The sequence below is a fragment of the Lipotes vexillifer genome, unplaced genomic scaffold (assembly GCF_000442215.2).
Source record: "Lipotes vexillifer unplaced genomic scaffold, Lipotes_vexillifer_v1.1 scaffold809, whole genome shotgun sequence".
NCBI lineage: Eukaryota > Metazoa > Chordata > Mammalia > Artiodactyla > Lipotidae > Lipotes > Lipotes vexillifer.
The window spans coordinates 2,211,469-2,227,389 of record NW_006788521.1 but is presented as its reverse complement, the minus strand read 5'-3'; the positions used below and the strand labels follow the sequence as shown (position 1 = coordinate 2,227,389).

Here is a 15,921-nt window from a genome sequence, read left to right as displayed (position 1 = left end):
CCTGGAATTTCCTGCGGACCCCAAGTGCACAGTGAGCATGGCTGTCCTGCCCTTTGATATTCACCCTGCAGGTCTCATTTCTGCCCATCCTGCGTGTGGCGGAGCCTTGTCTGAACCCTCCCCGGGGAGGGATGAGTCACTTCCTCCCTTTGTTCCCAGCCCCTTGATTCCTGGTTCCCCTGAGAGGTATCTGCCTTCCTTACCAGCTCTGAGTGACCTGAGGACACCGGCAGGCCTGACGGTGTCTGGGAGCCCAGGAGAGTGTCTGGCACAAACAAGGTGTTTGAGAGAGTTTGGGGAATGAATGGACGGATGACAGTTAGGAACTACTTACAACTGGGCAAACATCTAGTTGACCCTTCTGTTCCTGGAGTGAGTGTCACTGGAGGGGGTCAGGAGCCTGAGCTTTCAGTCCCAACAACAGCACTTCCTTGCTGTGGGTTTGGGCAAGAGAGTTACTCTCTCCGAGCCTCTTCACAACAGACATGATAATAATTGCGCCCTCGTTGCCTCTCAGGCTGGGTTGAGAGATACAGAAGCACCCAGCAAGCTCCACATGGCTGTACACCTGGCAATCAGACCTCTGGCCAGTGCTGGACAACCAGCACTGGGGACAGCCAAGGGAAGCCAGCTTCTGAGAGCTTCTCCTCATATGTCAGATGCCAAGGATGAAGTGAAACAGCCTGAATTCGAGACTCCTTCAAAGTCAGGGGATTTGGGGAACCCCAGGAGCATGCGGTCAGTCTGTCCTCTGGGCTGTGGCCAGCTGCACCTACCTTAAGCTTTTTGACACTGGTGCAGGGATCATTGGAGAAGCTCTCAGTGTCTGAAATCTCGATGTCCTCACCATACAGAACCCCGGTCAGGTCGTTCCTCACCTGCCAGCAAAGAGAAAGCAGAGGGTGGGTGTGCTGGCGGCCACAAGAAGAGCCAGTTCAGAGGGGTTGTCCTTGGAAGTGGCTCAAATGGGCAAGGTGATTTTCTCCATCGACGCACAAAAGGAGTGGGTTTTATCTTCATTAAAAACTAGAGTGCCCCCTGGGGCCTTGGAGATCTCCCAGTCCCACTCCACACTTGACACATAGGCATAAGGAGGCCAGACAGGGAACGGGCTTACTAAAGTTGCCCAGGAATTTCCTGGAAGAATTAAGACAAGCATCCAAGTCCCTGGAGTTTCATGCTGGTGTTTCATACTATCTCCAAATCATATTAGTTAAGTACATCACGCTGTCTCCAAATCAGACTATTCAAATACTTCTTTATTTATATTTTGCATTATTTATTTGCAATATTACTTCATTTCTAGGGTGAAGACATAGCTGAGATATTCATATAGACAAAGTAAAACAGAGGAGAGAGTAAGGGGGTATGGAATCAGCCTGAGATGTTAAACATAACTATGTGTCTGCTGACACACAGAATGATTAACATCTATGTGCTTGGAAAGCAGAGAGCTGCAAACTCCAGCGTTCACACCGACTAGCCAATGTGTGAAGCAGCCTGTGTGGAAGGATACTAGGGAGTGGTGGGGACTGTGGCAAACTGGTGACTATATGCCTCACCTAAAGATGGCACTTGCTGCTCAGCTCCAAACACACTATGCCAGAATGTTGGTCCAGAGTCACCAGACCTTCTGATTTTAGGGGAGTGAACTCAGAAATTCAGATTTTTATTTTTATTTATTTTTTGGCCATGCCGCACAGTAACCATGGCTCGACCCTGTGTCCCCTGCAATGTAAGCACGGAATCTTAACCACTGGATGGCCAGGGAAGTCCCTAGATTTTTAAAATACAGGATCTCCCACATTTTGAAATGTTGATATTATTTTCAATTTTTGTTTTAAAAACAAAGTTAGGAGCAAAACAAATAAATCTGAAATCTGTATCTGGCCCACGTCCATGACTATATACCCTCTGACATAAAGCCATGGAAACGAGACTGTGTGTTTTAGTAGAAAGAACCAGGTGGGAGTTTTGGGACCCAAGTTCCAGGTCTTGCTTTGCACTGAGTTGCTTGTGACTTCGGCCTCTCTGTGTGACCCTTTCCCTCTTAGGGCTTCAGTCTCCTCCTCTTCAAGAGAAGATGATCTTTAAGAGCACTTCTTGTCCATACCCATTAAGATGGCTATTATCAAAAACCAAAACCCAGCAAGTGTTGATGAGGATGGGGACAAACTGGAACCTTTGTCCACTGTTAAAATTACCCATCATATGGTAATATGATCCAGCAATTCTACTTCTGGGTATATACCCAAAAGAATTGAAAGCAGGGACTCAAAGAGATATTTGGACACTCATGTGCATAGCAGTATTATTCACAAGAGCAAAAGGTGGAAGCAACCCAAATGTCCATCAACAGATGAATGGATAAACAAGTTGTGGTTTATACATACAACGGAATATTATTCCGCCTTAAAAAGGAATGAAATTTTGATACATGCTACAACATGGATGAACCTTGAAGACATTATGCTAAGTGAAATAAGTCAGATGCGAAAGGATAAATATTGTAAGATTCCACCTAGATGAGGTACCTAGAGTAGTCAAATTCATAGAGACATAAAGGAGAACAGTAGCTCCTAGGGGCTGGGGGCTGGGGGAATGAAGAGTTAGGGGTACAGAGTTTCTGTTTGGGATAATGGAAAGTTCTGGAGATGGCTGGTGGTGCCTCTTGCACAACAATATGAAGGTACTTAATGCCTCTGCACTGTAAATTTAAAAATGGTTAAAATGGTAAATTTGATGTTATGTACATTTTACCATGATAAAAAAAAAAAGCACTTCTTGTTTCAACAAGTGGTGGATCCTCCCAATGTATGTATCAAAATGTTTTGAATAATTTGGCCCTGAATGTCACAGGATGGTCACTGGGAAGCCACCACTATAGAAGGGGAACAAAGGGGGTTTCAGTGGGAACTGCTGTATTTCATTTCTTTAAAAGAAATATGTCGCAAATAGAGCAAAATGTGAATACATTAATTCTGGGGGGCTAGTCCATGGGTGTTTGGTGTTCTGTGCTTTTCTGAATGTTTGAAATACTTTGCAATAAATGTTTTGTAAAAAGAATGACACTGCCACAGTCAGGGTGAACCTTGTCCATCCTTAGTTTTTACTTCTATTTTGATGGAAGACTGGGAGCTAGTTGCTTGAAAAACAAGTTGACTTTGCCATTACAGTTCATTTCTGCTGCATCAAATCCTTTTTGCTTTTTTTAAAAAATAAATTTTATTTATTTATTTATTTATGGTTGCATTGGGTCTTCGTTGCTGCATGCGGGTTTTCTCTAGTTGCGGTGACAGGGGCTACTCTTCATTGCAGCGCGCGGGCCTCTCACTGCGGTGGCTTCTCTTGTTGTGGAGCACGGGCTCTAGGCATGCGGGCTTCAGTAGTTGTGGTGCACGGGCTCAGTAGTTGTGGCTCGTGGGCTCTAGAGCGCAGGCTCAGCAGCTGTGGCACACGGGCTTAGTTGCTCCGCGGCATGTGGGATCTTCCTGGACCAGGGCTCGAACCCGTGTCCCCTGCATTGACAGGTAGGTTCCCAACCACTGCGCCACCAGGGAAGTCCCTCAAATCCTTTTTGGATGCAGGTGGGGTTCCATTATTAGTTTTGTGTGTCATGAGGGTGCTGTGGAGCAACAACAATTATTAAACACAGAAAATGTGCAAACTCGGCCCTGCTGGAAGGCAACACAGCCAATGCACAAACTACCAAGGCATGCACAGTTGAGCCGCAGCTCTCCACGTCCATGCCACCCAAAGCTAGGGAAACTACTCGAATTCTCTTGAGTCTCAGTCTTTTCACCTATAAAATGGGGGCAATACAGCATGTAACTTACAGGGCCCAGCAAAAACACTGAGGATGCGGAATGGCTTTGGAAATTCTAAAGTTCTTTATGCTGCTTAAAAGCTGGAATGATCATCTCCAGGCATAAGATGCAGCATCAAGGCTGTCAGTGGCTTGGAGTATCTATCTATGAGTAAGTGTGTGCATGAGAGCTGTATATAATTAACGGCAGAAAAAATATTTTATAGGCAGTCAGAACTCAAAACAAACAAAACCAAAACACCCTAGAGGTCACCTTATTCTGCCCCTAATTTCACAAATGAGGAAACTGAGGTGTGACTCCCCGGCCAGTGCTCTCTGAATGGTCCCAGGCTGGCTCTGCTGGATCCTGCCAGATGTGGACAGTTCCTAAGGCTTATGAGCCAGAACAGGTCAGAACAGATGGTTGGTGACATTAGGCACTCAGTGACCATAATTTCAGCACAAAGAAGTCTGCTCAGCTTGAGCATTTATTCTAATGGACTTTTTTAGGGAAAGCAAATGGAAAAAACCGGTAATAAATGATATTTTAAAATAACCAAAGCATGTTAAAGAAATAATGCAACTGACTACCTCACAAGGAAAAAAATCCACACTCTCACGTGTGGCTAGAAGGATCATTCATTGCACTGGTTAAAGATTATTAAGTAAGTTAGAAAAAAGACACCTATTTTTTTTTTCATTCTGGTCCTGCAGGTATCTCCTGTTTTACAGGGCCCATATCTTTTATCAGCTTGCTAAAAACCACATTTCAGCAAACTGAATCCTATTTTTTATTCACCTCTACTATAAAAGCAGAAATATGTTCTTCCTGGAAAGGAGTGACACTTAATTCTCAAGAAAATAAAATACATTCACACATACACACACACTCAAGTATAGCCAGAGTTCTACTGGGGCCTAATCTGCACATGGGGCCCAGGGAGGCAGCCATCAGGAGTCTGATTTGCTGAAAGGCCCTGGCCATCCTGGGAGGAAGGGGGAGAGACGGGTGCTGATGGGCAGGGAAGGGACAGAGAAGAAGGTTGCCCCGTCACCTAGAAGGGAGGGTCAGGGCTGCCAGTGGAGTGAGGAAGACAATGAGCAGGGCCCTGAGTGCTGCTATAAGGGAGATTAGGAAGGGTTGAGTCCTTAAAAGCTGGGTCCTTGGGGCCAGCTCACAGGGCTGAGATTGCCTAAGGGAAGAACTCTCCCTGCTTCTGGAGCAATGAATCCCAGCCCTGGCCATCGGAGCAAATCTGAAAGGAGCACAACTCACTCGGCACCAGGGAGAACGAGTGGGTCAGAGCTCTAGGAATAAATAATCGAAAATAGGCTTGGAGGCAACAGCTGTTGATTTTTTCCCCCAAGAACTGGTATGGACTGTGGATGCGAAGTCACACCAGAAAGCGTGTCCCTAAAGCAGTGGTTCTCAAAGTGTGGCCCCTGGACCAGTAACACCAGCATCACCTGAGGGAACTTGTTAGAAATGCAAATTCTCGGGCCCACCCCAGACCTACTGGGTCAGACACTCTGGGGTGGGGTCCAGCAATCTGTGTTTTAGTCAGCCCTCCAGGTGATTCTGATGTATGTTCAAGTTCGAGGACCACTGTCCTAAAGAAGGCAGGATAGGGCTTCCCTGGTGGCGCAGTGGTTGAGAGTCCGCCTGCCGATGCAGGGCACACGGGTTCGTGTCCTGGTCCGGGAAGATCCCATATGCCGCGGAGCGGCTGGGCCCATGAGCCGTGGCCGCTGAGCCTGCATATCCGGAGCCTGTGCTCCGCAATGGGAGAGGCCACAACAGTGAGAGGCCCGCGTACCGCAAAAAAAAGGAAAAAAAAAAGAAGGCAGGACAAGTTTTAAGCAAACCATTGATAATGGTATGAAAAAATGCTTTCTATGGCTTGGATATTTTCCGCTTGATTAGGAGACCGCAATGTGTTGACCTGAGTAAGGCAATTACCAAAAGGGTGAGCAGGACCGGGATTCCCATTAAAAAAGGCATCACATCTGGAACGTGGAGGGGACAATCACCCTCTGGTCTGCCCACCTCAGAGCACACCTGGAGTGCTGGGCTCAGCTCTGGGTGCATTTATCAGGGATTGTGACAAAGTGGCTCAGGGGAGAGAGGTGTGGCTATGACAGGGACCAAGAACCCTTTAGAAGACCATGGACATGGTGGTGGGGGTGTTGGGAGTATAAAGGTCACAAGAGGTGACACCAATCACTCCTCAGGAGTGGTGAGGAGTGACACCAATTGGTGACACCAATTCCCAGTGCAGCCTTGGGAATCAAAGATCCAAATCCAAGAATTTTAACACTTAAGACTCCGAGCTCTAGGGAAGTCCAACGTCTTGAAAGAAGTCAAGAGCCAGGCAGAATCAGTGGCTTTGGGTGAAAGCTCAGAGCTGGGAGGACCGTCTGGCTCAGGCTGAGTGGCAGAAAATGCTGTCAGGTCAGATCAGCTGTCTAAACTGCAGGCCCAGTGGGTCTATACACAACTTTCCCTCCCAGCTGGTTCACGGGCTGTAGGAGAAGGGGTGACTGACAGAGACTTGACACTCCAATGAAGGCATCACAATGGCCTCGCTCCTCCAACTGAGTGCACAGCCCCCATCCACAGGCTCAGCATTGGGGATACACAGATGGTCCTGCGAGATGTAGGGGGAGAAGCGGACAGGCTGGAGAAGGAAAAGGGGATCAGAGGAAAAGACATGAAGCTAATGGAATTAGGAAAAGAGTATAGGTGAACAGACTATTCGGGAGAATTTTCTGGCTTAGCATAACTGAGTCCATGTGACCCATTTTAAGCAAAATGTGGGTCCACCCTGTTCTACCAGGGAGGCTTGTCACCACCTCTGAGCAGGTCCCAGTGCCACTCCACCTGCAGGCCTCCTCCCTGCTCTGAAGGCTGCACCTCTCCACTCACACACCCCAGCTGCCCAGATGATTCTCCCTCTCCGAAAATCACCCAGTGATTGGGCTTATGAAATAACAGCATTATGTGTCCCACCCTGAATAGCTGCCATGTGGGTCAGGCTGTTCTTTCCACCCATGCTGTCCCTGCTTCAGGGTCCGAAGACCACATCTGCATGCCCTGCCAGATTCCTGTCCCCCTGCAATTTTCTGCTGCCCACAGGTACGGCCAATTAACTCCCTGCCCCTACAGCCAATTAACTCTCTCCCTGAGGTGAGATCCCCCACCTCAGCCTTGGAACTTCCCTTTCTCCAGCAAGGTAATGTAAGGAGCCTGAGGTCAGGAGGCCAGGGGTTTCAGCCCCCTGCCAGCCTGGCAAGGGGCCTTCTTAGACCTCAGGCTTTCAATCAGGGCTCCTGCTTCATTCCTGGGGCTGGAATTCTGTCTCTTGTCCAGTCACTCCCTGGCCTCTGGGCTTGAATCCCTTTTTGAACAGCTACCTAGTGCCTGGTCATTCCAGAATGGGGCCCTGTTTGTTCTTCCCATTCTCTCTCATTCATTCATTCATTCATTCATAATATTGACATCTCTTCTGTTCCAGGGACCATGTGAAATAATACTAGGGTTCTGATGGAGAGCAAATCCATTCTTGGGTCTCTATCTAGAGGGGGTGAGAGACATTAATCAGATAATTACCCTGGTACCTACAAGACAAGGTGCTCAAGTTCAGGGACATGATTCCAGGAGAGGCTAACATAGAGAAGTCAGATCTAGGCCAGAAGGTAGGGCAGAGAGAAGCATTCCAGGCTGAGGAGCAACACATTGCAAAGGTCCTACAGCGGGAGAGAGCTGGTAGGAAAACTAGAAGAGCTGCACTGGTCTGAAGCACAGCATGGGCACGGGCTGGGGGAAAGCTGTTGGAATGAAATGAGAAAGAAGAGGTGGACAGGGGAAGACCATGAGGGCCCCATAATTCACAGGAAAGATTCTGGTCTTGAGCCTAAGAACAGTGGGAAGCCTTCACAAGGTTACAGGGAGAGGGTTGCATGATTAGAACTGTATTTTAAAACCAAGACTCAGGCTGCTATGGGACCAATGAGGGCAGGTGCATGAGGGAACCAGAAGGCCATTGAGGCAGCTACAGAACCATCCACATGAGAGATTCTGGAGGCTGGATGAGATGGTGGTGGAGGTGACATGAACTGACCCACTTGGGGGTATATTTGGGGCAACTAATAATCTGTATTAGTCATCTATTGCTGTGTAACAAATTATCCCACAACTTAGTGGCTTAAAACAAGAAACGGTTATTATCTCACAGTTTCCATGGACCAGGACTGTGGGAATGACTTAGCTGGGTGCTATGGCCAGGGTCTTTCATGAGGTATTTTCAAGATGTTGACTGTGGCTGCATGATAAGGATCACCTGGGAGTCTTTAGAAACTACTGATGCCCTGGCTGCATCCTAAACCAATTACAGTCCCTGAGATAGGACCCAGGCATCAGCACTTTTAGAGGTCTCCAGGTGATTCCGACATGTAGCTAAAGTTGAGAACCACAAATGAAGGGGTAAAAGCCACAGAACTGCCAGGCTCACAGCTAGGTTGCCAGCCTCCTAAAAGCCCCCAAAGTCACCTACTCCTACCTTCTCCAGGTTCTGGGCACCATCTTCCTTTACAGCTGGGACTTCTCTCCTACCCCAATCAACAGTTATGTCTCATCTTTAATCCCCAGATCCTTCTACTCCTGGCCCCCAGCACCACGAGCAGATCCTGACCATGTCAGAAGGGAGAATGGTGAGAAGGAAAGCAAGGAGAAGGGAATGAATGAGAGACAGACAGTAAGAAAAGGAAGAGCAGAGGATTATTACAGCTGTAAGTTCTCACATTCGGACCACACGTCCCAGGTGGGGAAGGCTCTGATGGAGCAAGTGAAATGCAAAGTGGAGGCGAGGCTGCGGGGACTATCAGAGACCCCAGGACACTTGGCTTCTGTGGCCAGTAGTTCCCCAGACACCTTCCCTAAGGAGGCCACTGCGCCAGCTGAGGAATCATCCAGAAAGGCGGACATCCAGGTAAACGTAGGGAGAACCAGGTCTGCACCATATGCACTTTACAACTCTTTGAAAATTCTAATTAGGTTACGAAATGAACTTGAGAGCAAAGTGAATTCCCAGCTCTCCTATGGAAGCCGAGGTAACCTACTTTGTCATTCAAATACACTTACTATATATAGCCCTAGATTGTGCTGAAATGTCACTCCTCTTACCTGACTAAAGAGTATAATTATAGATTTACTTCTATTCATTCATGAAATGTGTCTTCACTTGATTAAACGGTTCATTCAAGGAAAATCCATTAAAATATGGAACATGTTAAAATGTGGCTCATTAGAGGCAGAGGGCACTGCTGTAGTTAAGATGCTAATTAGGATAAACAGGCATTTAAAACACTCAAATCTTTGAATAATTCAGGTCACTTTTCTGGGGTTAGAGCTCCCCAGGAACCACCATTAATTTAAGCTAATTAAAAAATTAGCCTGGAGAAGAGTAGACCAAGGCAGGAAGTGATGGCCGACTTCAAACACTGAAGGGCTGTCATGTGGAACGGAGGGCACCTGGTTCTGGGCACCCCTGTGTTGGAGGTGGGGCCAATAGGTAGATGGGTCAGGAAAGCAGATTTTGGCTTAAAGCCAAAATGAACTTTCTAGTGATGGGGTAGGCAAACTTGGTAGTGAACTCCCTGTCATCAGAGGTGTGCAAGTAGAAGCTGGTCGGGATGCTGGAGAGGGGATTTTTCTTCCACCGCCCGTGTTTGTGGTTCTAGGAGACTAAGTTTCAAAATCCCACTTGCCCCCACTCTTTGCCTTTTTGAATTTTAGAGTTGCTAAAGCAGTCCTCTGCAGCTCTGAAGTTTTTCAAAGATATGAGGCATGCAGTTTGAGTCCCAGAGAAACATATCCATGTGGTTATATTTCTACCTTTCTAAACCTGATGAGCACTCGTTGAAAAAATTGTTCCTTTTGAAAAATGGAGCCATCTAATTTTCAGATTTCTACAAATAATTTTAACCTATAGTTGGAGTTGAGTATAACTGAAACTTTTAAAAAAGGGTAAATACATAAGTGAACATGTATTAGATCTACTGCTCATATGTGATACTTGCACAGGCACCGTGACACTTGCATGTTCACACTGCAGAGCCAGTGGGTTAGGTGGTGACCGCCAAAAAGGTATGTCCAAGTCCTAACCATCAGAACCTATGGATGTGACCTTATTTAGAAAAAGGGTCTTTGTAGATGTAATTAATTTAAGGATCATCCTGGATTACCTGGATGGGCCCTAAATCCAATGATAAGTGTCCTTATAAGAGAAAGGCAGAGGGAGATTTGGCACACAGAGGCATAAGGGAGAAGGCAACGTGAAGACAGAGGCAGAGACAGGAGTGATGTGGCTACAAGCCAAGGAACACCTGGACCCACCAGAAGGTGGAAGAGGTAAGGAAGGATTCTCTCCTTAGAGCCTTTCAGAGAGAGCATGGCCTCGCTGATACCTTGATTTCAGAACCCTGGCCTCCAGAACTGTAAGAGAATGAATTTCCGTTGCTTTCAGCCACAGTTTGTGGTGCCTTGTTACGGCAGCCCCAGGAAACTAACACATCTGGGGCCTCCTGAGACCTGGCAATTTGTTGGTTCAAACCACATTCCCATGGTTAAGCCCAGGCTTACTGTCCTGTTTACACCCTCACATCACAGGCTGAGTTTTCCCGAAGGGAATCCGGTTTCCCTCTACTCAATGGCCACTCGTCTGTCCCAAAGAAAAATGGTTTTTCTCACTTCCCCAGAGTTACCAAGAGCAGAAAAACAAGTGTGTGTGTGGGTGGGGGAGGGGGGTTGGGGCGGGGTGGTTCCTGGTTGGGCAGTGGTTAAGAATCCGCCTGCCAATGCAGGGGACACACGTTCAAGCCCTGGTCTGGGAAGATCCCACATGCCGTGGAGCAACTAAGCCCGCGAGCCACAACTACTGAGCCCATGTGCCACAACTACTGAAGCCCGCACGCCTAGAGCCCCTGCTCTGCAACAAGAGAAGCCACCGCAATGAGAAGCCCACACACTGCAGTGAAGAGTAGCCCCCGCTCACCGCAACTAGAGAAAGCTCGTGTGCAGCAATGAAGACCCAATGCAGCCAAAAATAAATAAATAAAAATAAATTTAAAAAAACAAGTAGGGGACCATGAGTGGCAGTGTCATGAGACATGGCCCTGTGGGAGGCTGCCAGCCTCATGAGCTTCAGTGGAGGGCTCAGGAGTCCAGGTCGCTGACTTTGTGCTGGTTCGCAGAGCTGACCACAAGCACCAGGGTTGTCACATCCCCTCCCTAACTAACGTGGCAGTCCTGCAAAGGGGAGGGCTTTGTTTTAGTTCCAGGGTCCAGCATCGTGCCTGGCATGCAGTAGGTGCTCAAAGCTATGAGATGAATGAGAGAAAGAGCGAATGCACACCGCGTCCATCTAGGCTATCATGTAGATATTCTGAGCCCGGGAGTTTACCCTATGCCTTGAGACAGTCTTGCAGGGATGAGGCAAATGCACAGGGGCTGGACCGCACGCCTCTGCCTGAAGACACAGCCGGCTGACATGGGGACCAGCCCTGGGTATGGTGCTGTGGTGCTCTCCAGGGGGGACCCGTGGGGCCTGAGGGCAGATAGCATTCCCTGGGACTGTTTCCATCCAGCCATTACTTAGGCACAGGGCTGTGGGGACCTGTGACCTGAGCTCTGCCCAGATACTCACATCAAGCCCTTATGACAGCTCCCACCTGCTGGTAGGTGTACGATGAGCCATGGTGGCTGGAAACAGAGATCCCAACAGGCAGAGCTGGCCTGAGCAACAGGCCCCCACACCCAGGACCCACCCAAGACAGCTGCCTCCTCCTTTGCAGCCCTCACCGCCATCACCCTATATGGCAGTCCTTCAAAGGGAGGGGGGCGGGAATCCCATGGGCCACAGTTCCCTCCTCCCTTGCCCACCATTTGCTGCTCAGGGGCCCATCTTCCAGAGCTACATGCTATGGGGCAGGTACACACCCTGGATCCAATTGCATGGGGTGAGACAGATGACTCAGTGGAACTAGGGTTCTCTGGCTCTCAAATCCCTGTTCCCAATTCACAATTTTAGAAATTCCGAAGAATCTTAAGTGTGATGAACAGGATAATCTACGCCCCCCCTCCACCCCGCCCCACCACCCTGCAAGATGTCCACCTCCTTATCCCTGGAATGCACTACCTTACGTGGCAAAGGGGACTTTGCAGATGAGTTTAAGTGAAGGATCTTGAGATAAGGAAACTATCCTGGATTATCTAGGAGAGCCCAAGGTGACCAGAGGCATTTTTATAAGGGAGGCAGGAGAGTCAGAGCCCAAGAAAGAATGATGACAGAGATTTGTTTGAAGAAACCACACTGCTGGCTTTGAAGATGGAGGACAGGGCCGAGAGCCAAGAAAAGCAGGCGGTTTCTAGAAGCTGGAAAAGGCAAGGAAACAGATTCTCCCATAGTCTCCAGAAGGAACCAGTCCTGTTGACACCTTGATTTTGGCTCAGAGAGACAGATTCTAAACTTCTGAGCTCTAGTACCATAAGATAGCAAATGTGCTATTTTAAGCCACAAAGTTTGTGACGATTTGTTCCAACAGAATAGAAAACTCACATAATAAGCTTTGGCCTTGAGATCCTGCACATCCTCAAACACCCCCTCACACAGAAAACTTTCCCTCCTTCCCAAGCTAGTGGTGACCACCCCCCCCTCTAAATTCCACAGTCCTGTGCTCAAAGCCACTCTCCCTGGCTAAAACAGAGACTGTCCTGAGAGACTACATACCCTCTGAGACCCCAGAGCCCAGCACAGGGCTGCCTGAGGAAAGGGGACCAGGCCCAGGGCCTCTGCTTGGATAATGCACAACACCCCACTTTGGACTCCCCAGCCAGCAGTCTTCCCTCTGCTGGCAGTTCCAAGGAGCTCACCACTCTGTGGGGGGTCAGTGAAATCAGGCCACACTGAGTTGTTGGGGAATGAAATCAGCCTTCAGAACCTTGTTGCTTTCCTGTGACAAAGTGCCTATGGCTTTAATTGCAGCAGACTCCTGAGACCAAACCAATATTTACAGAAAGATCTGGATATTAATAAAACAGGAATATTATCCAGTTAAGATGATGAACACAAACCTCTACAGGAAATCAACGAGATGCAAAGTGTGCCTCTGACGCCAAAACAGAGGAGGGATATTAGAGAACTCACACCTGTGAGCAGTAAAGAATGCAGAACGCAGAATCCTTCTGTTTCCTGAGCCCCATCCCTGCTCCCTGTCACTCAAGGTATGGGGGGATGGGAGGGAACCAGGTGGACAGGAAGTCCAGGTCTGTGGGACACCCCACCTGCACATCCCAAGGAGCTGTCACTGAGTCTAGGGGAACAGCGTGGCATCTGGGCCTCAGGGGAAGGGTCAGGACCAGAGGGGGAAGCAAGCCAAGGATGGAAGGGCCTCCCCCACACTGGAGTGAGCTCTGCGCCACTGCAGGTGTGCAAGCAGAGGTGGGGTTGCTATGGAAGGGATTCAGGCATCAGATGGAGGGGCAGAAGAGACTGCTGGATCCCCAAGGAAGGTCTGGGATTCTCAAGCCTGTACCCCAGTTAGGAGGGACATTTGCTGAGGGCAGCCCAGGAGGCACATGTTCACCCCTGCAGGAACAGGACCATTTCAGGCAGCTCTATAAGCTGGATAAGCAACTGGATCCAAGCATCCACCCTCTCACTTCATGGTAGAGCTTAAAGGACTCCTCTCAGAGACCCTGGGGCGTCACTGCCTTTTTTATGCGCAGCTTTCTCTGCAGTTCTATATTCCAAAGTAGGTTCTTTGTCCTCCGCTCCAGTGTTCTGCCTGGACATCCTACCTACCTCCCAGCATTTGAAGCCCTCCTTCTTTGCCTACCCGAACTCCCTTCTTCCCCCAGGACTACAGATTTGGGGTGTAGGTGGGGGGAGGAAGTGAAGACATAGGTGCAAACAGCCCCCCAGAGCCTGCCTCTCTTCCCTCCACTCTTCCTCGGCCCTTCCTCCCACCCCTCACTCAAAGCCTTCAGGGAGCAAGCAGGCTGTAGGGGGCATGGCAGGATCACCCTGGAGTGAATTTCATCCTCTCACTATTACATTTAGAATGTATAGACAACAAGGTCCTACTGTATAGCACAGGGAACTATATTCAATATCCTGTGATAAACTATAATAGAAAAGAATATTAAAAAAAGAATGTAAAAAAAACCCAAACAGATGAGGGTCCTGAAAGGTTAAGTGACTTACCCAAGGCCTTACAATTAGTAAGCCAGAGGGCTGAGATTCAAACTTGTGTTTCTCTGCCTCCAGAATCCAGGAGGGTTGGGTGGAGGGAGAAGAGAGGAGGGGCTGGGGGGCAACACTGACCCCACAGTGCTGGGACCCACAGTGACAGGACCCAAGAAGGGCTTGGTTACTTGAGTGTCTCCCCAAGACTGGGAGACCTGGAGGGCTGAAACTATGTTGGGGCCTCTTCATGTGCCCATGTGGGACATAAATCAAGCAACCAGAATATTCGGGAGAGAGAAGAGGGCAGAGCTGGGCACATCCAGGGAGTGGTGCCTCAAGATCAGAAGGTGAAAACGATGAGATGGTCAGATGCCCAAGATGCACTTCAGCTCTGGCCCCAAGGTCACTGCAAAGGGAGCCTTGTGTCCAGTGGGCAGAGTTGGCACTGCCACCCTCAGGCCCACTCCCCACCCCTCTGAGAGAGGGGTCGAGCTCAGAATGGGCCCGGCTGCTACACCAACCCACCACCCCTCATTGGACAGTGGGGGAAACTGAGGTCCTGGGAGGGGTAGGGACTTGCCCAAATCACACAGCTGTCTAGGGGCAGAGCTGGATTCAAACACAGTTTCCTGCCTCCCAAATGTTGCCCAAAGCCGTGTCTTTAACAGCAGCAACAGAACAGTAACCCTGCAAAAAGCCACCAGCTGCAGCCCTCCAGGACCCCTTCCCAAATCCCTACAAGAGAGGAGCTGCTTGAGGGCACTGCCCAGCCCTATTCCTTGGTGTCCAGCACCCAGCACAGGGCCTGGCACAGAGCAGCTGCCTCGCAGACCCTGCACATCAACCACCCTTGGGGGCAGAGATTTTAAGAGCAGTGGCTCCCAAGCCTGCTGTGCCTGGCATCTCCCTGGGAGCTTTGCAGAAATACAGATTCCTGGGTTGCACCCAAGAGACGGATTCTGACTCTGGTATGAGAGGAGGGGGAGGGAGGCCAGGAATCTGTGTCTGTATAGAGCACCCTGGGGTCTTGGTCACACAGCCAGATTGGGGACCAATGATGCCCTTTTAGCTGCCCTGGTCTGACCGGCCCTTTAGTCTAAACTCCCTTATTCCCAAGGGCCCTGTGATGGATACTAAGGTACATGCCCGGAAACTTCCATTCTCCAAGCTGCCGGAAGTGGTGGCTACTGACAACTCACAGCTGTGTGTCTCCCTGAGATCTGCCCTTGACTAAAGGGGGCAGCCTTGTCCAAGGTCACACCCCCTCCCCAGAGCAGCCCAAGCCCAATCACCAGCCCAGCCTCTTGCCTTGATTTGGGACATCTCTGAAGGGCCAGCCCAGCTCCAGAGCTCCCCACAGCCTTGGCCAAGGCCTCTGAACTTCCTCCACCTCACTCCCTGCTGCGAGCATTCCCCAATAAACCTCCCACAAGTCTCAGCATACCTTTCTGGGGAACCTGACCTAGGCCAGGCTCACCCACGTGTGCCTTGGCTCAGCCCAAACCCGTGGTTTGCCCCTCTGTCCTTAGATGAAGACACCTCCTGTGCTGAGGTCTCACAGGCAGCTGCTTGCTTTGGGGTTCTTCTGTGTAGGACCTCGTATCAGCTCAGACAAGTTGCATCCTTTTGACTCAAAGACTTTAAACTTGTCCAAGTAATTTCTAAACTTCACTGAAAGTCTGAGAAAAGGGGGAAAGTGATACAATTACCCATATTCCCAATACACTAACCCAACTAGTATAATTTCTTGTGTTGGCTGCCATCACCCACATCTTCCAGCCTTCCCTCTGTGACTGTACTTCTGGAATTTGACTTTTATGTATGGCATCACTTGAGCTCTCTTGTCCTGTGACTTCCAGGTAGGCTTGGAGG

At 49.2% G+C, this 15,921-nt stretch overlaps 1 protein-coding gene across 1 annotated transcript in view; it reads right to left on the bottom strand.

Annotated features, from left to right (window-relative positions):
• The window catches only part of GABBR2 (gamma-aminobutyric acid type B receptor subunit 2), a 370,111-nt gene that overhangs the window by 187,666 nt on the left and 166,524 nt on the right, over window positions 1–15,921 (bottom strand). Inside the window, exon 4 of the mRNA XM_007461653.1 lies at window positions 777–878. Coding sequence (XP_007461715.1) covers window positions 777–878 — 102 coding nt within the window. The remainder of the gene's footprint in view (window positions 1–776; window positions 879–15,921) is intronic.